The sequence below is a fragment of the Ovis aries genome, chromosome 19 (genome assembly GCF_016772045.2).
Source record: "Ovis aries strain OAR_USU_Benz2616 breed Rambouillet chromosome 19, ARS-UI_Ramb_v3.0, whole genome shotgun sequence".
NCBI classification, from domain to species: Eukaryota; Metazoa; Chordata; class Mammalia; order Artiodactyla; family Bovidae; genus Ovis; species Ovis aries.
The window spans coordinates 3,327,570-3,348,847 of NC_056072.1; the positions used below are offsets into that span (position 1 = coordinate 3,327,570).

Genomic DNA, 21,278 nt, shown 5'->3' on the forward strand with positions numbered 1-21,278 from the left:
TCTTTACCAACTGAGCTATTAGGGATGAGCTCTGGGAAGACTGACAGGGACTACTGGCTCCACGGTCATTTGGTGGCCAGGCCCTGCCTTGTGCAGAAGATACAAGTCTTGGGTTGGCTAGACTGGCTCATGAGACAGCTGTCTGCTGTTCTCTGGGTGGCCATGGGGCTAGTGTTGGCTCCCTGGTGGGCAGTCAGGGGCTATGGGGTCCTGGGGCTGGTGCCTGCTGACCAGTTTGTGCAGCCAGGTCCTGGGGCTGGTGCTGGCCCACTGGCAGGCAGAGCCATGTCCTGGCATTTGACTGCAGTGCCTGGGGTCCCAGAGCTAATGTTGACCCACTAGTGGGCCTGGCCTGTGCCTGACACAGCTGAATGTAGGGTTCTGGGTATTCTGAAGCTTGTGCTGGCATGCTTTGGGGCAGGGATAGGACACAGCTGATCCCTGGGTTGATGATGGCTGCCGGGGGATGGCTGGGTCCTGACACGGCAGGCTGCAGCCTGTCTTCGTCCTGGGACTGATGTCATCATGTGGGTGATTGAAGCTTTGTCCCAAGCAGGCTTGCAGGCATGTGGAGCTGGTCCTGGAATCACTGAAAGCAGATCTCTGGGAATCCTAGGTCTAGCATGTATGCATGGTTGTGTAAGTGTGAGTTGTTGAGTCTCATGGTGGTCAGAGCTGTGTCCACGGGTGCTTGTGGGCTCAGAAGGTCTCATGGCCGTCTGTCCCCTGGTAGTCACTTCTGTGTCCTCACCCAGCTAGTTGCCTGACCTGAGATGTCCCAGTACTGGTGCCGGTGGGATAGTGGGAAAGGGTGGGATGGCCCTCAGGCTAATAAGCCAGGGGGAGGATTCCACAGAGGTTTCTTCAGCACAAGGAGAAGGAGATTTCAAACATGGTGCCACCAGCGTCTGTGTCTCCAGGGTGACCCCTAGTCGCCTCCTGCCTCTCTGGGAGACTCTCCAAGATCAGCTTGTGGGTCTATTTTCAAATTACTTCTTCCCTGAGGCCCAGAGTGTGTGAGATTTTGTGTGCCTCCTTTAAGAATAGGATCTTAAAGAAAGAGAAGTACTGTATGGCATCCCTTATATGCAGAATCTAAAACGAAATGCTACGAATGAAATTGATGAAGGTGAAACAGGAGAGGGAAAGAGCTGGCTTAAAACTCAACATCCAAAAAACAAAGATCATGGCATCCAGTCCCATCACTTCATGGCAAAAAATGAGGAAACAATGGGAACAGTGACAGACTTTACTTTCTTGGGCTCCATAATCATTGCAGATGGTGACTGCAGCCATGAAATTAAAAGATTCTCCTTGGAAGAAAAGCTGTGACAAACCTGGACAGCATATTAAAAAACAGACATTCCTTTGCTGACAAAGGTCCATCTAGTCAAGGCTATGGTTTTTCCAGTAGTTATGTATGGATGTGAGCGTTGGACCATAAAGAAGGCTGAGCACTGAAGAATTGATGCTTTTGAACTGTGGTGTTGGAGAAGACTCTTGAGAGTCCCTTGGACTGCAAGGAAATCAAACCAGTCAATCCTAAAGGAAATCAGTCCTGAATATTCATTGGAAGTTGTGATGCTGAGGCTGAAGCTCCATTACTTTGGCCACCTGATGTGAAGAGCTGACTTATTAGAAAAGCCCCTGATGCTGGGAAAGATTGAAGGCAGGAGGAAAAGGGGATGACAGAGGATGAGATGGTTGGATGGCATCACTGACTCAATGGACATGAGTTTGAACAAGCTCCAGCAGGTGGTGAAGGACAGGGAAGCCTGGTGTGCTGCAGTCCATGGGGTCGAAAAGAGTTGGACAGGACTGAGCAACTGAACAACAACAACAATAAGTGAACTTATGTACGAAACAGAAACAGACTCATAGACTTAGAGAAGGGACTTATGGTTACCAGGGGAGAGAGAGGTGAGGGAAAAGGATGGTTAGGGAGTTTAAAATCAACATGCCACGTACTGCTATATTGGGCAGGAATAGAGACGCAAACATAGGGAACAGACTTTGGATACAGCAGGGAAAGAGGATGGGACAAACTGAGAGAGTAGCGTTGAAACATACACATTACCATATGTAAAATACATAGCTAATGAGCCGTTGCTGTAAAACAGGGAGCCCAACCCAGGGCTCTGTGATGGCCTGTAGGCGTGGGATGGGGTGGGGGATAGGAGGGGAGGTTCAAGAGAGAGGAGACATATGTATGCTTATGGCTGATGTGTGTTGCTGTATGGCAGAGGCCAACCCAACATTGTAAAGCAATTATCCTCCAATTAAAAATAAACTAAAAAACAAAATAAAGTGACTTGAAATTTTTTTTAAAAAAGTGAATAACCACCAAGGACCTGTGTAGCACAGGGAACTCTGCTAAGTGTTACATGGCAGCCCAGATGGGAAGGGAGTTTGGGGAAGAATGGATATATGTATGTGTACGATGGAGTTACTCTGCTGTTCACTGAAGCTATCACAATATCGTTAATTGGCTATACTCTGATATAAAATAGAAAAGTTTTTTTTTTTAAGAGAGTAAATTCATTAATCAGTGAAAAGAAAATGAGTCTTTATTTTTCCCAGTTCTGTGAGACTCCTCACCATTCACCTCAGCAGCCTTCATAGACAAAAGTTCTGGGGGCTCATCGTCCCAGTGCAGGACCTTCACGCTGGGGAGCCCAGCGTGGGTCTCAGACCCCTTGCTCCTTGGTGAGACCCTCTGCAGCTGTAACGATCCTCCCACTTCTGGGTCCCCTTCTCTTGGGTGTGGGTCTTGACTCCACCATGACTCTGCCCCTCCTACCAGTCTTGTGGTCCCTTCTTTATGTCTTTAGTCATGGAAGGGCATTTCTGGTAGGTTCCAGTATTTTTTCACTGACAGTTATCCCATAAAACAGCTGTAATTTTGATGTGCCTGTGAGAGGAAGCAAGCCCAGCACCTTGCTATGCTGCCATCTTGGGAACGGAACCAAACGCGTCTGCACGTTTCTGGCTTTGGGGCTCTCCTGTGTACCAAAGCCAAGGCGTTGCTCGAAGCGTTCACTGACAGTCCACATTCCAAGCCAGAACTCAGCAGTTGGTCAAATTGTTCACTCAGGCTGATATACCGTGCAAATTAGGTAACTCTTTATTTCCTTAGGGACGTTCTGTGGAAGACTAGATCCCTGGGTTATTCATAGGTATTCAATTAGAAGACAAGTTGAAAGATGTAAGCTATTACATATATATATATATATGTATATATGTGTGTGTGTGTGTATGTGTGTGTATATATATATATATATATATATATATATATATATATAAAGTAACACAGAAGTCCGTCCTACCATATAGCACAGGAAAATATATTTAATATCCTGTGATAAACAATAATGGAAAAGAATGTGTGTGTGTGTGTGTGTGTGTGTGTGTGTATAACTTAATCACTTTGCTGTACAGCAGAAATTAATGGAACATTTAAATCAACTATACTTCCATTAAAAACATAAATAAAAGAATAAAATGAGAGAGAGGAGAGAAGGGACGAGGGAGAGTGTAGGAGAGAACGAGTTAAGTAAATAAATAGGTTCATAGCTGTCTTTTTTCTTTACTGTTTTTGGCCGCATCACATAGCATGTAGGATCTTAGTTCCCAGACCAGGGATGGAACCTACGACCTCTGCCCCCGAAGTAGAAGGAGAAGTCCTAACCACTGGATGGCCAAGGAAGTCCCAGTGAACAGGTTCTTTGGACAAATAATTGTTGGTAAATGGGATTGAACAAATTGACCCACAGGTAAGCCTTTGGAGCAGAAATTCTTCTTGTAATATCTTTTGCGTGTCAAAATGTGCAGTGATTCTTCAAGAGAGAGATTGGAGCGATGTCCTCGGTGCTTACCTTCCTGCTTTCCTGGTTTTTAGACAGTCTAGCAGGGACAGGAACTCTATACAAATCCCAGCCTATGGACCAAGTCTAACTGAAGCCTGTTTTTGCAAATAAAGTTTTATTGGAACCCAGTTGCAACCATTGTATTATTTATGGCTGCTGTCACAGTCCACAACAGTTGAGTGGTTGTATAATACTTTCTGTACAACCCATTATCAAAAAACCTATGCTGACCCCTGGGCTGGATCAGTTTGGTAAGAAAACTCTTCACCAAACTGACCAAAGAACCAGTTTTCAGTAGGTTGCTTTGCAGGTCTGGTTTCTGCCAGTCACACACTCTGTGGAACACGGAGTCTGTGCATGCCTCTCCTCCCCTTAGTACCTTGAAAGAATGACTCCCTGCCCCGTCCTGTTAGGCAGCTGTGAGTACAGCGTTTCTGTGTCTCTGAGACATGGAGTGGCAGATGAGCCCAGGAGCTCGAGTGAATCTGTTCTTTTTTTAAAGATACAGTGAGATCAAGTTGAGCTACAGACAAAGCTGCCTGACAATAGGAAGCTTATCATTTATTTACTGAGCATCCTGTTTGCTGTTTTTAGTCTTGTGCAGGATGGGAACTGGAGGTTACCTTGTGTTCCTGTCTTTGGGGAATTAGCAGTTCTCTCTCCTTGAAGAAAGTGACTGCAAGACATGTTAAATCACAGTGTGAAAATTCAGGGACTTACATTTTTAAAAAAGCCTAACGGGGAAAACAAATTCCTGAAACTTCTTTTTTCCATTAGTCACAAGAGTAATGTTTTCTTCCCCCTTAGCTATGATTCATAGGTTATTTAATGCTTTCTACACACTTTTATGTGTAAGAGGTGAATAGTCTCTCTGCTAATAAGGTAAATTAGTTACCTATTGCTGTGTAACAAATTACCCCCAAATTTAGCAGCTCAGTAACAAACATGGATTACCTTGTACAGTTTCTGATGGAGGGGTATGTGATCTGACTAGCTGGGTGGGTGTGGGTCAGTCTCTATTTATTTTTAAATTGGAGTATAATTGCTTGACGATGTGTTAATTTCTGTTGTACAACAATGTGATATATGCATATATCCCTTCCCTTCTGAGCTTGCCTCCTGTCCTGCCCACCTCTCACCCCCACATCCCAGCCCTCTGGGTCATCACAGAGAGCAAAGCCAAGCTCCCTGTGCTGTATAGCAGCTTCCCACTAACTAGCTATTTTACACAGGGCGGTATATATAGATCAGTGCTCCTAACACCATTCATCCTACCCTCCCATATCCCTCACCCCACGTACCCACACATCCATTCTCTGTGTCTGTATTTCTTCCCGGGAACTAGGTTCATCAGTACCATCTTTCTAGATTCCATATATATGCATTAGTACCCAATATTTGTTTTTTTCTTTCTGACTCACTTCACTCTGTATGATAGACTCTGGGTTCATCCACGTCTCTACAGAGTCTCTCTTGAAGTTACAGTCAAGTCTTTAGCCAGGGCTGCAGCCTCTGCAGACTTGCCTGGGATTGCAGGGTTGGCCTTCGAGTTCACCCGCATGGCTGTCTGTGGCTGTTTTGACTTCTCATCAGGTGGGACTCAGAGAAGACAATGAGAACCCACTCCAGTACTCATGCCTGGAGAATCTCATGGACAGAGGAGCCTGGTAGGCTGCAGTCCATGGGGTTGCGAAGAGTTGGACACAACTGAAGTGACTTAGCAGCAGCAGGTAGGACTCTCCATAGAATGGCGTGTGATCTGGCTCCTCCCTCGGGAAGTGATCCAAGAGTGAGGAAGCAGCCGGGTTAGAACCTAACCTGGTGGGGGACCACCCTCATCTCTTCCATGGTCTGTGTGTTAAACATACCAGCCCTGCTACATTGTGGAGGGAGCTTCAAAATAGTGTGGCTACCAGGACCCAGGGGTCATCTGAGGCCACCTGGAGCCTGGAGACCACGCTCTGGTCACTTAAAGCAGCATCTCTTGGTGAAAAAACTTTTCCATCCTCAGTCCCTCCCTCTGGCCTGGGACTCAAAACCCAAGGCCAGGGACTTGCCAGTAGGAGACCATTGTAACCTACAGGGTGCGTTTTTGTAGCTGAGAATTAAGTACCTAAGATAAATAAAATTCCTAAGATATTTTACTTTGACTTGTTGGGAAATTGTCCTCAATTTGTTCAGTAAGACACTTTACTATTTCTGCCAGAAAAGCTGTTGTACTTAGTTGTCCAGTCGTGTCTAACTCTTTGCAACCCCAGAGTCTATAGCTGCCAGGCTGCTCTGTCCATGGGGAGTCTCCAGCAAGAATACTGGAGTGGGATGCAATGCCCTTCTGCAGGGGATCTTCCCAATGCAGGGATAAAGAGTGACAGTGTGTGAGCTTGCGTCTGGTCCTTTGGGCTGGATTAGGAAGAAGAAAAGCATCTCTGGGGAGAATCTCCTCCATCTTCGTAAGCCCTGTTACTAATAGAATGCTCTGCATATACTAGGTGTGCAAAAAATTGCTTGTCAGGTTAAAGTATGTGGGTGAGTAGGGGTAGGAAGGATGAACAAACAGAAATCCTGGGAGCATCATTTTGATTTCAGGAAATCACATGGTGTTTTAAATCTTAGAGAATGATGGAATCTGCATTATTTTTACATCTACTTTGGGTAAGCAAATGCAAAGACCTGGTTAGGTTTCTTTAAACCAGACTCAGCTATTTCCCTTCCATTCCTCAAAAGTAAATAGAAGTAAGAGGCAAACCTTATTGAATACAGTTAATAAAGCCATCTTTAGTGCTTAATTGTATTGAGATTTTCTCTCAGTTTTTGCACTGAAGCTACCTAGTGTGTTAGTCGCTCAGTCATGTCGGACTATTTGAGACCCCATAGACTGTAGCCTGGCAGGCTCCTCTGTCCATGGGATTCTCCAGGCAAGAATACTGGAGTGGGTTGCCATTTCCTTCTCCAGGGGATCTTCCCAACCCAGAGATCAAACCCACACCTCCTGAATTGCAGGCAGATTCTTTACTGTCTGAACCACCAGAGACGACAGGGAGGCTAGCTTAGATTTATTTTATTTTGCATGTTGTCGTGGAATGAGGACCCAAGGAGTAATATCTCATCCAATTTCAGGTTTCACAGCTTCAGAAGGAGGAGTTTGGAGGAGCTGGGGGTGGCTAAGGAGGACAATAACATGACTGAAAGCCTGGATAGAGGGCACACAGAGAAATGTTAAAGAAAATTGATCACTGTAATGGAAAAAAGAATTTCAAAGGATGGTTGGCACGAAGACGAAAGGGAGAATCTGGGAGCTGCTTGTCATATACCTTAATGATCAGAGGTTTATTGAAACTGGAAAGATTTAGGTCAGCTCTTAGGTAGCATCCCTTACCCAACTCAGGATTCCTCGGTAGCATTAGGAATGCGCTGATGCTCCTTGACTGAGTTAGAGGCAGAGTTCTGTGATTCCCTGTTTGAGCCCAACACTTCCTTGTTAAAGTGAGGGTGATCAGTTTGTGATTGTGTTTATAAAGAACAAGTTGTTTAGAGACTGTCTCTTAACCATCTCATGGACACTGGCTGTATAGGCGTTTAGTAAATGATGAGCCAGTGTAGCAGGACATATTGGAATGTGTGTTCTAGAACATCACAACTGTAATGAGGAAACTACGTGGCCCTTTCAATAGCAAAATTGTTAGATTTCAGAGCTTCAGTTCATGCATTTTTTTCTGTTAAATCATTCTCATTATACACTGCCATATGTAAAATAGATAGCCAACGGAAACTTGCTGTGTGACTCAGGGAATTCAAATTGGGGCCCTGTAATAACCTAGAGGGAAGGGAAAGAGTGGGAGGCGGGAGGGAGATTCAAGAAGGAGGGGACATATGTACACCTATGGTTAATTCATGTTGATGTATGGCAGAAATCAAACCAATATTGTAAAGCAATTATCCTTCAATTAAAAATAAATTTTAAAAATGTTATTGGAACAAAGCTGTAAAAAACAAAACAAAAATCAATTCTCTTTTCTTGGCTTGCCTGCTCTGTGTCCTTATTTGTGAATTGGTGGGTTTTCTTTTGTTTTTTTTTGTTTTTTTTTTTGTTATTGTTGTTGCTACTTGTTGCGTGTCTGGGTAGAGGCTTTGCCATTTGTACTTTACAAAGTTTCTTGCTCCGGAAGAAGGCTTTTTGAGTCAGCTTTCTATACCGTGCTTATTAAAAACGTTACTGTTGTCTAGGTTATTTGGTTTTTCAGTCTTGTTTCTTGCATGAGTCATCTTGTTGAAGCTGGAAATATTGTTTTTCCATCCAAAATGAAAATCCCAGAAGTTTTGTCTGTTATCCAGAGTTCAGTCTGTCTAAGTAACCCATGTGGATTCCTGGATCCTATTTGTCAATGACTTTTTGTGTTAAGATGTTGAATTCACACATCCAATTGGCATCTTCCAACACTATCTATTGGTTTTTCATTTCTTCATGCTTCATAGAGACTCAAAGCTTAATGCAGGAATACTCCAGCTACTGGAAAATGCCCATGTTCCTAGGTTCCTTGTCTTCTGGTGATGGGCAATTAGCCTTGGAGGCAGTTGTAGGATGGAGCAACGTGGCTGTCTGGCTGGCTGGCTCTCTTGTTGCGGCATCTGGCAGCTTTCCTCAATTATGAGCTGCCCTTGAACTTGGTCTGCGTTCCAGGTTTCTGCATAGCACTCCTTTTGCTTGGTTTAATGGAACACTGTTAAAAAGGAAGCCTCTTAGTAGCATTGTCTGATGCTTTTGTCACTAAAATGTTCTACATTCTTTTCCTCCTGAATACTTCTGTGATGTGAGTAACCTACATTCTGGTGAGCCTCACCAGCCTGGGGAAGGGAGAAAGAAAAGATATGAAAAAGAATAAATATGTGAGTCTCAATGTCTTCTGGACTTCTAACTTCAGCCTGCTAATTCTTTCAAAGTGTGCCTCACAGTATGCGTTCCTGAGACTTTTCATGTGGGTTAACCCACACCCAGGACTCTCAAGTTCAAAGTGGTGTCTACCAGTCTCCTTATTTCTTGCCCTAGTTACTTGAGGGATGTTTTCTTTGAAACCATATTAAGAAAAGTCTCCATCCTAATATCTTGAAGTCTAAGGCGACAGTGGTATGTTTTTAAGAAGTTCAAGTACTGCTGGGGCTCTTAAATCCTTTTTTTTTTTTTTTTTTTTTTAATATGTTTATTTGGCTGCACTGGGTCTCAGCTGCAGTATGCAGGATCTTTAGTTGGGGCATGTGGCATCTAGTTTCCTGACCAGGGATCAAAGACAGCCCCCACTTTTCCTCCCCCCACCCCAGCTCCCCACATTAGGAGTATGGAGTCTCAGCTGCTGGACCACCTGGGAAGTCCTGAATCATACCTATTTCTATGGATATTTGCCCTTAAAAACATCACTTTCACCACCGGTGTCTCCATACAGGTGGTAGGGTTAAGTTTGACTTCATGTTTACTGAGCACTTATTATCTGCTAGGTACAGGCATTCCTGGTTATGTAAGTGAATAAGATCTAGCCCCAACTTACTCCCCCTGCCCATCCCTTTAACCTTGTGGGATGTACAGTCTATAAGAGAAAGCTGTGTTTAAATACTTACTTATTCATTCATTTGACTGCACTGGATCTTAGTTGGAGCATGTGGGATCTAGTTCCCTGACCAGGAATTGAACCCAGGCCCCTTGCATTGGAGCATGAAGTCTTAGCCACTGGACAACCAGGGAAGAGAAAGCTGCGTTGAGAAGGCAATTACAAGATAAGGAGTAGGTCAGAAACATATCCAAAGGGCAGAGTCTATTCTTGGTTATTTAGGAAAGGTTTTCCAAGGGCAGGGTGTGTGGGGTGGGAGTGGATATCCAAACTGAAACCCTTGCCTGCCCATTTAATTCAATGTTTGGTGGGTCAAAGTTTAATCCATATCTGTAGATTAAAAATTAGATTCTTTTCCCCCAAACGTCTGCCCACAGTTTCCAGAAATATTTCTCTGGAGTCTGAGGGATTGTTTTATCTGTTGAGAGAAAACTGCTCAATAATATCCTTGGGTCTTCTTGCCTCTACTGTTCATAGTTCTTGTCTTTCAGTGGACGCCTGCAGCAGGAGAAGGGCATGCTAGGATTATTCTGCATTCTTTTTTTTTTTTTTTTTTGCTTGTAATGTCTAATGTGAATCCATTGAAGAGCCTCTTAAAAATGCAAATTGCTGGATCCCACTCTCAGAGACTTGTGAATTCCCTGGATCAGAGAATTTGCATTGACACCAACAAGCTTCTTTATTCTCATCTGGGACTGGTTGCTCAGGGCTCTAACAGGAGCAGGGTGAGGGTATGAACGGTTAGTTATCTGGTTTGTCAGGTGAGTTTATTTTCATCTAAGCTGAAATCCAAACCACACATTATGGCTGCTTTATTTAAAAGCACATGAAGGAAGCCCAACCAGATTTCATGTTTTTTGCTGAGACTGATTTTCAACTACAGCCACATCCGTCAGAAGCTATTTGTGATTATGAATGTTATTATGATTTTTTTATTTTTGGTCTGTGCTGGGTGCTCAGGCTTCTCTAGTTGTGGCATGCAGGCTGAGTTTCCCCGAGGCATGTGGAATATTAAGTTTCCTGACTAGGGATCAAAACCCACACCCACTGCACTGGAAGACAAGATTCTTTACCCCTGGACCATCAGGGAAGTCCCGAATGTTGTTATGACTTTTAAATTTGTACTTAATGTTGCCCAGGTTACCCAGGTGCTTTGTTGTCTCTCTTGCCTTTTACATTTATTCTGAGCATCTTAGCACCGGAAGGATGTGAAGCATGTAAATCACAAGACCGCAGTCACCAATATGAAGTTAATCATGCTTATGTCAGCGCTGACGTGCGGTGTGCCCTTTAGAGAAAAGCACAGCGTGGGCGTGGAAGCATTGCGATACCTACCCGGAGGAGGCAGAGGCCACTTCATAGTGCATTCAGCTCCACAAGTGCCCACCTTCGGCCCTTGCTGCTTCAAGGTTCCTTAAGAATCTGAGTCATATGCTGCAGGTCACTCATTACACTTTTCTTTAAAATGTATTTTGAATGTCAGTGCTTATCGTTTGAGTATCACAATTTAAATTTTATTTGTAAAAACTGAAGATTTCAGGAAGATAAGCGCTGACCAAAATGTAGAGAAAAGGAAATCTTCCTACACTATTGGTAGGAAGATAAATGGCTGTGGGGTTGGAGAAGACTCCTGAGAGTCCCTTGGACTGCAAGGAGATCCAGCCAGTCCATTCTGAAGGAGATCAGCCCTGGGATTTCTTTGGAAGGACTGATGCTAAAGCTGAAGCTCCAGTACTTTGGTCACCTCATGCGAAGAGTTGATTCATTGGAAAAGACTGATGCTGGGAGGGATTGGGGGAAGGAGAAGAGGATGGCAGAGGATGAGATGGCTGGATGGCATCACTGACTTGATGGACATGAGTCTGGGTGAACTCCGGGAGTTGGTGATGGACAGGGAGGCCTGGCGTACTGCGATTCATGGGGTCGCAAAGAGTCAGACACGACTGAGCGACTGAACTGAACTACAGAGAAGAGTATGGGAGCTACTCAAAAGATTAAAACTAGAAGCACTGTGTGATCAGCACTCCTGCTGCTGGGTGTGTATACAAAGAGAATGGAAACAGGATATTGCCTAGATGTCTGTGCTGTCAAGCCTAAGGCGTGTTTATTCACAAGAGCCAAGACATGGAAGCAACCTAGTAAGTGTTCATCAGCCCTTACGATATAAAAGATGTATACACAACAGAATGCTATTCAACCACAAGAAAGGAAATCCTGCCACTTGTGACTACACGGCTGGACTTGGAAGGCATTATGCTAATGTGTCCAGTTTTGGTCCAGTGGCTAGGACTCTGTGCTCCCAATGTAGGGCCCAGGTTCAATCCCTGGTTGGGGAACTAGATCCCACATGCCCCGACTAGAAGTTCGCATGCCACAACTAAAAATCCCACATGTTGAGACAAGGATCAAAGATCCCACATGCTGTAGCTGGGACCTGGTACAGCCAAATCAATAAATATTTTAAAAAGTCAAGATCATAATAACAGAGAGTAGAATGGTAGTTAGCAAGAGCCGGGGGGAGGAAGGCATTGTTTAAGGATACCAACTTGCAACTAGTAGATAAAAAAGTTTCAGATATCTAATGCACAGCACAGTGATCACAGTCAATAACACTCTGTAATAAACGTCAAAGTTACTCATAGACTAGATCTTAATTGTTCTAACCACAAAAAAGAAAGGGTAACTGTGTAATCTGACAGAGGTGTTGCACTACAGTTATCATCATATGGCAGTATATAAATGTATCAAATCAACAAGCTATAGACCTTAAACTTAATGTTATGTGTCAATTATATCTCAATCAAAAAATTCAAAGATCAATTTTTTGATAATAAATATAAAATTCTTTGTTACAATTTTAGAAACCCATATTGTGACTTTAAACAATGATGAATTGTGTTCTTAAGACATGATACTTCCAAAATTAGTCTCATGGTGAATTCTAAAATCTATCATTTAAAGAGGCATAAAGGAGCTTCACTGAAGCCCAAACTGTTGGGCTGGAAAATGAGCTGACAGCTTGTTCCTAAAAGTGTAGAGAAGATGGACTCTGTTAAAATATCCAGGCAAAAAGTTATTTTAGATTATGAACCTTATCTAGTTAATTGAGATTTGAGAAGTTTAAGCTCATAGTATTGAAAGGAATCAGATCTTTTCATGGAAAGCCGGTGTTGCCACTATAATAGATAATCATTTATATCCTCTAAATGTGAATATATTAGAATCATTGAATTGCGTGGATTTGGGGCTAGAGGGGAAGGCAGCATGGAGACCTTATTTCACAATTAGGAAAGTGAACATCAGAGAATACACATGGTCCTTCAGTGGTAAGATCATTCCTGTTACTTCTCCCTGAGGAAATATAATGAAGATTTTGGTTCAACTTCTAGCTCCTCCTTGACGCTCTCCTTCCATCTAAGCTGAAAACAGAGACGCTTCTCTCGCACTTGCTCTTGGGTCTGATCTCATGAACCTCAATGGGCCAGGAGAGACTGGAAGGGCCTGAGAACTGGTCCTAGCCCTGTGCCCACAGAGAGGCAGGTGCAGAGGGAAGCTGATCAGAGCAGGCAGGACACAGCAGCAGCCAGCACTCCAGGCTCGCCATTGCAGAGAGGCAGGGCAGCTGTTGTAATCAGCAAAGATTGGCCCAGCATCACACAGTGGTCCTGAAAAGCAGATGGAATACAGAAATGGCGGAAGCAGGAGTTGGCCATACTGTATTGATCTATTGATCATTTTTCAAGTGTATCAATCACTTTCACATCTTCATGCCTCTGTCTATTTGTTCTTTCTGCCTGAAACATCCACAAACTTCTGCAGAATTAAAATCGTATAATTTGACTCTTCACCTGAATGAGCTAATAGAGCATTGCCTTACACCTTGCAGTTAGCAGACAAAGCATGATTATTGTCAACAACACAAGGAGGGTTTAGGCAAAAGTAGTACTGGAATGGAGGAGAAAACGGCAGTGCACTCCAGTATCCTTGCCTGGACATTTCCATGGACAGAGGAGCCTGGAGGGCTACAGTCTGTTGGGTCACAAAGAAGGCCACAACCGAGCGACTGAGCACGTCACAGTAGCCGTAAGTCATGGTTCAGCTGCTTAACAAGATCAAAGATAGCGGTTCAGCCTTTGCTTCTTGGTTACAAAATGGTTGCTGCAGCCCCCATGTAGCATATCTGCATGTAGTGAGAAAGAAGAGGGATGCAGAAGGCATAAGCCTTATCTTTCCCCTTTTGTCAGAAAAGCAAAACGTTTCCCAGAACTCCCATATCACCCTGCCCACAGCAGAATCACGGTCACGTCTCATGGGCCAGTATTGATGAGAAGAATTACTCAGAGTGAGCTTGTAGCTTTCTAGCCTCCATGGTAGAAGTAAGCAAAGGAAGCGGTGATGAGAATGGGTTTTGCATGAGCTTCTCTATGGTGAGCTTGGGTCATTTTTGTGAGCCCAGGTTGACCAGCAGTGGTGTGGTCATCTTGTAAGATAAAGGGCCTTTTTATAACAAGGATAACTGAATTGAGAGAGCAGAATTGTCATACATGCACTGGCATGTGGGAAGCTGCTGTGGAGTGCAGGGAGCTCAGCTCGGTGCTCTGTGATGATCTAGAGGGGTGGGATGGAGGGCTGTGAGGGAAGCTCAAGAGGGAGGGGATGTACGTATAGCTGATTCACATTGCTGTACAGTAGAAACTAATATACCACTGTAAAGCAATTATCTTCCAATTAAACTTTTTTAATTTAAAAAAGAATAAACAACTGTCCCATGACCTCATTTATTAGCTTGGGTGTTTGTAAACCAGTTTTGCTTCAGAGAGAAACGGATAGCAAAGTCTTATTTTCCGCTTGTTGAATGGATGCCTTATATTTTCATATTTCTTTACTATACAAAGTGCTTCACAACTGTTATCATATGTGACCCTCACGGGAAGCCTGCAAAACAAAAATGATCATTCTGGGTTCATAGAAGAGAAAGTCAAGCCAGAGAGCAGGTAGGTAACTTGTACCAAGTTAAACAACTGGTACCAGCTCCTCCAGATAACTTGACTTCAATGTCCATATAATTATACTTGTTGAGGAGACTATGTTTTAGAAGAAATGGAACAGACTTAGTTCAGATAGACTCTCTGCTGTTGCTCCATCACTCAGTTGTGTCCGACTCTTTGTGCCCCCATGGACTGCAGCACGCCAGGCTTCTCTGACCTTCACCATCTCCCAGAATTTGCTCAAACTCAAGGCGATGATGCCATCCACCGTTTCAGCCTCTGTCCCTCCCTTATGCTCCTGCCTTCCCTTTCCCCAGCATGAGGATCTAACACAGTGAGGCAGCTCTTCACATCACGCAGCCAAAACATTGGAGCTTCAGTTTCAGCTTTAGTCCTTCCAATAAATCTTTAGGATAGACTCTAAGATGTGCTAATTTTGGGAACTGTCAGTCAGTCAGTCAGTTCAGTCGCTCAGTCGTGTCCGAATCTTTGCAACGCCATGAATCGCAGCACGCCAGGCCTCCCTGTCCATCACCAACTCCTGGAGTTCATTCAGACTCACGTCCATCGAGTCCATGATGCCATCCAGCCATCTATCCTCTGTCGCCCCCTTCTCTTCCTGCCCCCAATCCCTCCCAGCATCAGAGTCTTTTCCAATGAATCAGCTCTTCGCATGAGGTGGCCAAAGTACTGGAGTTTCAGCTTCAGCATCATTCCTTCCAAAGAAATCCCAGGACTGATCTCCTTTAGGATGGACTGGTTGGATCTCCTTGCAGTCCAAGGGACTCTCAAGAGTCTTCTCCAACACCACAGTTCAAAAGCATCAATTCTTCGGTGCTAAACTTTCTTCACAGTCCAACTCACATCCATACGTGACCACAGGAAAAACCATAGCCTTGATTAGATGGACATTTGTTAGAAAAGCAATGTCTCTGCTTTTGAATATGCTATCTAGGTTGGTCATAACTTTTCTTCCAAGGAGTAAGCGTCTTTTACTTTCATGGCTGCAATCACCATCTACAGTGATTTGGGAGCCCCAAAAAATAAAGTCTGACACTATTTCCACTGTTTCCCGATCTATTTCCCATGAAGTGATGGGACCAGATGCCATAATCTTTGTTTTCTGAATGTTGAGCTGTAAGCCAACTTTTTCACTCTCCTCTTTCAATTTCATCAAGAGGCTTTTTTGCTCCTCTTCACTTTCTGCCATAAGGGTGGTGTCATCTGCATAGCTGAGGTTATTGATATTTCTCCCAGAAATCTTGATTCCAGCTTGTGCTTCTTACAGCCCAGCATTTCTCATGATGTACTCTGCATATAAATTAAATGAGCAAGGTGACAATATACAGCCTTGACGTACTCCTTTTCCTATTTGGAACCAGTCTGTTGTTCCATGTCCAGTTCTAACTGTTGCTTCCTGACCTGCATACAGATTTCTCAAGAGGCAGTTTAGGTAGTCTGGTATTCCTATCTCTTTCAGAATTTCCCACAGTTTATTGGGATCTACACAGTCAAAGGCTTTGGCATAGTCAATAAAGCAGAAATAGATGTCTTTCTGGAACTCTATTGCTTTTTCCATGATCCAGCGGATGTTGGCAATTTGATCTCTGGTTCCTCTGCCTTTTCTAAAACCAGCTTGAACATCAGGAAGTTCACGGTTCACGTATTGCTGAAGCCTGGCTTGGAGAATTTTGAGCATTACTTAACTAGCATGTGAGATGAGTGCAATTGTGTGGTAGTTTGAGCATTCTTTGGCAGTGCCTTTCTTTGGGATTGGAATGAAAACTGATATTTTCCAGTCCTGTGGCCACTGCTGAGTTTTCCAAACCTGTTGGCATATTGAGTGCAGCACTTTCACAGCATCATCTTTCAGGATTTCAGATAGCTCATCTGGAATTCCATCACCTCCACTAGCTTTGTTCATAGTGATGCTTTCTTTCTAAGGCCCACTTGATTTCACATTCCAGGATGTCTGGCTCTAGGTGAATGATCACATCATCATGATTATCTGGGTCATGAAGATCTTTTTTGTACAGTTCTTCTGTGTATTCTTGCCACCTCTTCTTAATATCTTCTGCTTCTGTTAGGTCCATACCATTTCTGTCCTTTATTGAGCCCATCTTTGCATGAAATGTTCCCTTGGTATCTCTAATTTTCTTGAAGGGATCTCCAGTCTTTCCCATGGTGTTCTTTTCCTCTATTTCTTTGCACTGATCGCTGCGGAAGGCTTTCTTATCTCTTCTTGCTATTCTTTGGAACTCTGCATTCGGATGCTTATATCTTTCCTTTTCTCCTTTGCTTTTCGCTTCTCTTCTTTTCACAGCTATTTGTAAGGCCTCCCCAGACAGCCATTTTGCTTTTTTGCATTCCTTTTCCATGGGGATGATCTTGATCCCTGTCTCCTGTACAATATCACGAACCTCATTCTATAGTTCATCAGGCACTCTATCTATCAGATCTAGGCCCTTAAATCTATTTCTCACTTCCACTGTATAATCATAAGGGATTTGTTTTATGTCATACCTGAATGATCTAGCTGTTTGCCCTACTTTCTTCAATTTAAGTCTGAATTTGGTAGTAAGGAGTTAATGATCTGAGCCACAGTCAGCTCCTAGTCTTGTTTTTGTTGACTGTATAGAGCTTCTCCATCTTTGGCTGCAAAGAATATAATCAGTCTGATTTTGGTGTTGACCATCTGGTGATGTCCATGTGTAGAGTCTTCTCTTGTGTTGTTGGAAGAGGGTGTTTGCTATGACCAGTGCATTTTCTTGGCAAAACTCTATTGGTCTTTGCCCTGCTTCATTCCGTATTCCAAGGCCAAATTTGCCTGTTACTCCAGGTGTTTCTTGACTTCCTACTTTTGCATTCCAGTCCCCTAGAATGAAAAGGACATCTTTTTTTGGGTGTTAGTTCTAAAAGGTCTTGTAGGTCTTCATAGAACCATTCAACTTCAGCTTCTTCAGCATTACTGGTTGGGGTATAGACTTGGATTACTGTGATATTGAATGGTTTGCCTTGGAAATGAACAGAGATCATTCTGTCATTTTTGAGATTGCATCCAAGTACTGCCTTTCAGACTCTTTTGTTGACGATGATGGCTACTCCATTTCTTCTGAGGGATTCCTGCCCGCAGTAGTAGATATAATGGTCATCTGAGTTCAGTTCACCCATTCCAGTCCATTTTAGTTTGCTGATTCCTAGAATGTCAACGTTCACCCTTGCCATCTCTTGTTTGACCACTTCCAATTTGCCAAGATTCATGGACCTGACGTCCCAGGTTCCTATGTAATATTACTCTTTAGAGCATTGGACCTTGCTTCTATCACCAGTCACATCCACAGCTGGGTATTGTTTTTGCTTTGGCTCCATCCCTTCATTCTTTCTGGAGTTATTTCTCCACTGATCTCCAGTAGCATATTGGGCACCTACTGACCTGGGGAGTTCCTCTTTTGGTATCCTATCATTTTGCCTTTTCATACTATTCATGGGGTTCTCAAGGCAAGAATACAGAAGTGGTTTGCCATCCCCCTCTCCAGTGGACCACATTCTGTCAGACCTCTCCACCATGATCCGCCCATCTTGGGTTGCCCCGCAGGCATGGCTTAGTTTCATTGTTTAGACAAGGCTGTGGTCCTAGTGTGATTAGACTGATTAGTTTTCTGTGAGTATGGTTTCAGTGTGTCTGCCTTCTGATGCCCTCTTGCAACACCTACCATCTTACTTGGGTTTCTCTTACTTTGGGCGTGGGGTATCTCTTCACAGCTGTTCCAGCAAAACGCATACCTTGGACAAGGGGTATCTCCTCACCGCCGCTCCTCCTGACCTTAAACATGGGATAGCTCCTCTAGGCCCTCCTGGGCCCATGCAGCCACCACTCCTTGGTCGTGGGGTGGCTCCTCCCAGCTGCTGCCCCTGGCCTCGGACGTGGGGTAGCTCCTCCCAGCCAGCCGCCGCCCCTGACCTCGGACTTGGGTAGCTCCCCTCTGCCGTTCCTGCACCGTCACAGCCTGGCACTCTCGGCCACTGCCTCTGACCTCAGACGTGGGGTAGCCACGCACTAAGTGCGGAACTGTAAACCATTCATTTCATTTAAAGAAATATAAATATAAAGTGTATGCAGTCTGTGTGACAGCGTGACATTTTTTTTCTCTTTCCCCCTTTAGAGAACCGCAGCCAGCAAGCCGTCCAGTGTCCCTTCCTATAGCAGATGGTCCAGCTCACAGCCGCATCAGGTAAGATGCTCTTTTTAAGAACCTTAACACATTGGTTTCCCTGGAGGTGTGCTCAGACTTGCAGTTGTGCTGTCTCTGGGCAAGCGTGGATGGTTCAGGCTGTTGTCCCGGAGCACCTTGCAGGTGGCTTCCTCGAAAAAGGGCTGTGTGGTTCCCCACTGGTCAGTTTTCTAGACTTCAAGTTTGGGGTCGGGGCTCTGACAGTGACAGAAAAGTATTGCAAAGCTCTTCTCAGTGGAAGCTGATGAAATCAATCTAGGAACCGTTGGAAGTGAATTGTGCCTTTTTTCTTCAACCCAAGATTTATCCCTTCTGCCCTTTTATTCCAGGAAATTGGGTACACTCCCTGTGTGTGTACCTGGACGCAGGACTCTGAGCATGTAGCTTGCCATGTCAGAGGATGCATAATACTGCAAAGAATCACTTTGTTGTTGTAGTTTTTGCCTCCTTACTCAGGGTGATAACCAACCCCGCTTCAGGCCAAGCAGTACTGAGCACCATTTAACCTCTCTGAGGCGATGAAGCCAGCAGGTGCTGTCACGGCCCTGTGTGTAAACAAAGCAGGACCTTTGCTGTTGGCGACACCCTGTGACCACATGGGCTTCTTTTTGAAGCCACTCTGAGCAGGACTTGCATTTAAATTACCTATTAGTTAAGAAGCCAAAGATAAATAAACCCCCACTTGTCTTTTACTTTATTGATCAGAGTTCTCTGTAAGACTTTTCAGGTCACTTGAGTTTGTTGCAGTGATTATATGAGGGTCATGTTATGAATGGTTTATATTCATGCTACCCCATCCCACCCCATTTTGTTAATTTTCTGTAGAAATTTAGTATTGGTGATAATTTAATCCAGCATCAGCATAATAAGATAACTCTTTATGTCTTTTTCTTTTCATCTTTTGTTTTCTTTGCAATTACAGATTGACGTTTGTCAATAAAATGATTAAACTTAATAAGAGAAGAATGAAATCTTCTATTAGGCTATCTTTTATCACCATGCCATTTTTATATTAAACTAGTTGGTGGAAAGAAAAATGGTGAGGTGCTGGCTCCACCCTCATGAGCATCATGGGTGGATGAGATCTTTTCTGGTCAGTTTGGAGGATATATTGCTTCGTGAATGTGAGTGAGAAAAATGGTGGCACAGAGAGAGAGGGCTGAAGGACTGTCAGGGGAGCTGCTTTGAGTGCTCAGGGGTCCTCTACCACCCATTTGGTGGGTAAGACCTGAGCATGCACACTGGGTCAGGAACTGGGTTTGGTGGTTCCCTTCTTCTTACACTTCAGTGAGACTGAGCTGAGCAAGTCGGCACTTACATCTCTGTGCTCGCCCTGAGGATAGAGAGCTGGTCTAACCTAATTTTCACAGCCTAGGGGAAGTGGGACCCAGAGATGACATTGACCAAGCTTGTACAGATTTAGTTGGTCCAGGATTCTGTGTTTTCCCCTGCAGAGCTCATTCAGTTTTACAAGTCAATATGATCCTTTTGGGAACCTCCCTTTGAGATAAGGTAGCGTTGTCCTTCTGTGATTCTGTACAGGATCTGAACACTTTTCAGAGGCTGCAACAAAATGAGAAAAGTAAAGACAAGGCAGTCAGGATAGGACTTAGTATTTTTGGTATTACAATATCCTTATTTTATAAAATTAGGAAATTGGTAGATGGTATTTGTATAAGTTATAATATCTTAGAAAAATTAAAGTTGAGACCATTCTGCACACATTTCCCTGTTTTTTCCTTGAATTCTTTGAGAGCTGTAAGAGCTAAGAATAGATTAACAACTAAAAACGGATTTCCTTTGACCCTCTTGCATGGAGAAAGAAGTCTGATTATGTGGGAGACTTCCAATATTTATGGTGCCTTTTTGATGAGGGACATAACCCACCCTTATTTCCAAATGGTACTCGGGAAAACTAATGTTGATGTCATCTCTTTGGAGTTGAGGGTTCCCTTTAATTTTAAGTGAAAGGAGTGGTCTCTTTTTCTCTATTTCATAGGTGTCCTTGGTGATTGATTGTTGTGCTGGTCATCTGATCATTTGCTTTCAAGTCTACTCCATGCCTTTGCCTTGATACCTATTCTCCCAGGCTCCCTTGCTAACTAACTGCTATATAGGTTCTCCCAATGGCAGGCATTTTGGTGAACTAGAAAGAGACAGGATTTGTGTTTGCTTCAGGCAGTTTCTCTCCATATCTGAGCCCTTGTGTGGATTTGACTCCCATTTTTGCTTCAGACATACCCCCAATCATCTGCAGCCCTAGAGGGCTAGCAGCTCTCTCACCTTCCCCTGTTTGATTTGCTCTGTTTTAGTTCTACCAACACCCTTATAAGTAGTGCTCTGTATTTAAATACCTTCTGTTGGACTGCCTCATTCGAGTCCTGGTTTCCAGCAGTTTTTCTGACTGTTTTCTGACAGATACACCTACATGCCCGACCCATTTCATTCTTTTGTTTCTCTAACAGCAGCATTTCATTTTAGAAATATTATGTGAATATTTACAGGATCACCTGCTGAAAGCTGTGAGATTTATTCTCTTGAGTTGGCCTGGTGGGTGGTAATCCTTTTACACCCTTAGCCCACTCAGGATAATTA

General features: G+C 43.8%; 1 protein-coding gene across 1 annotated transcript in view; it reads left to right on the forward strand.

The window, feature by feature from the left end:
- The window catches only part of LOC132658165 (procyclic form-specific polypeptide B-alpha-like), a 381,003-nt gene extending 362,211 nt beyond the window's left edge, over positions 1-18,792 (forward strand). The window contains exon 4 of the mRNA XM_060402075.1: positions 18,615-18,792. Within this exon, the coding sequence (XP_060258058.1) occupies positions 18,615-18,701 (87 nt within the window). The 3' untranslated portion in view covers positions 18,702-18,792. The remainder of the gene's footprint in view (positions 1-18,614) is intronic.
- Positions 18,793-21,278: the final 2,486 nt, after the last annotated feature.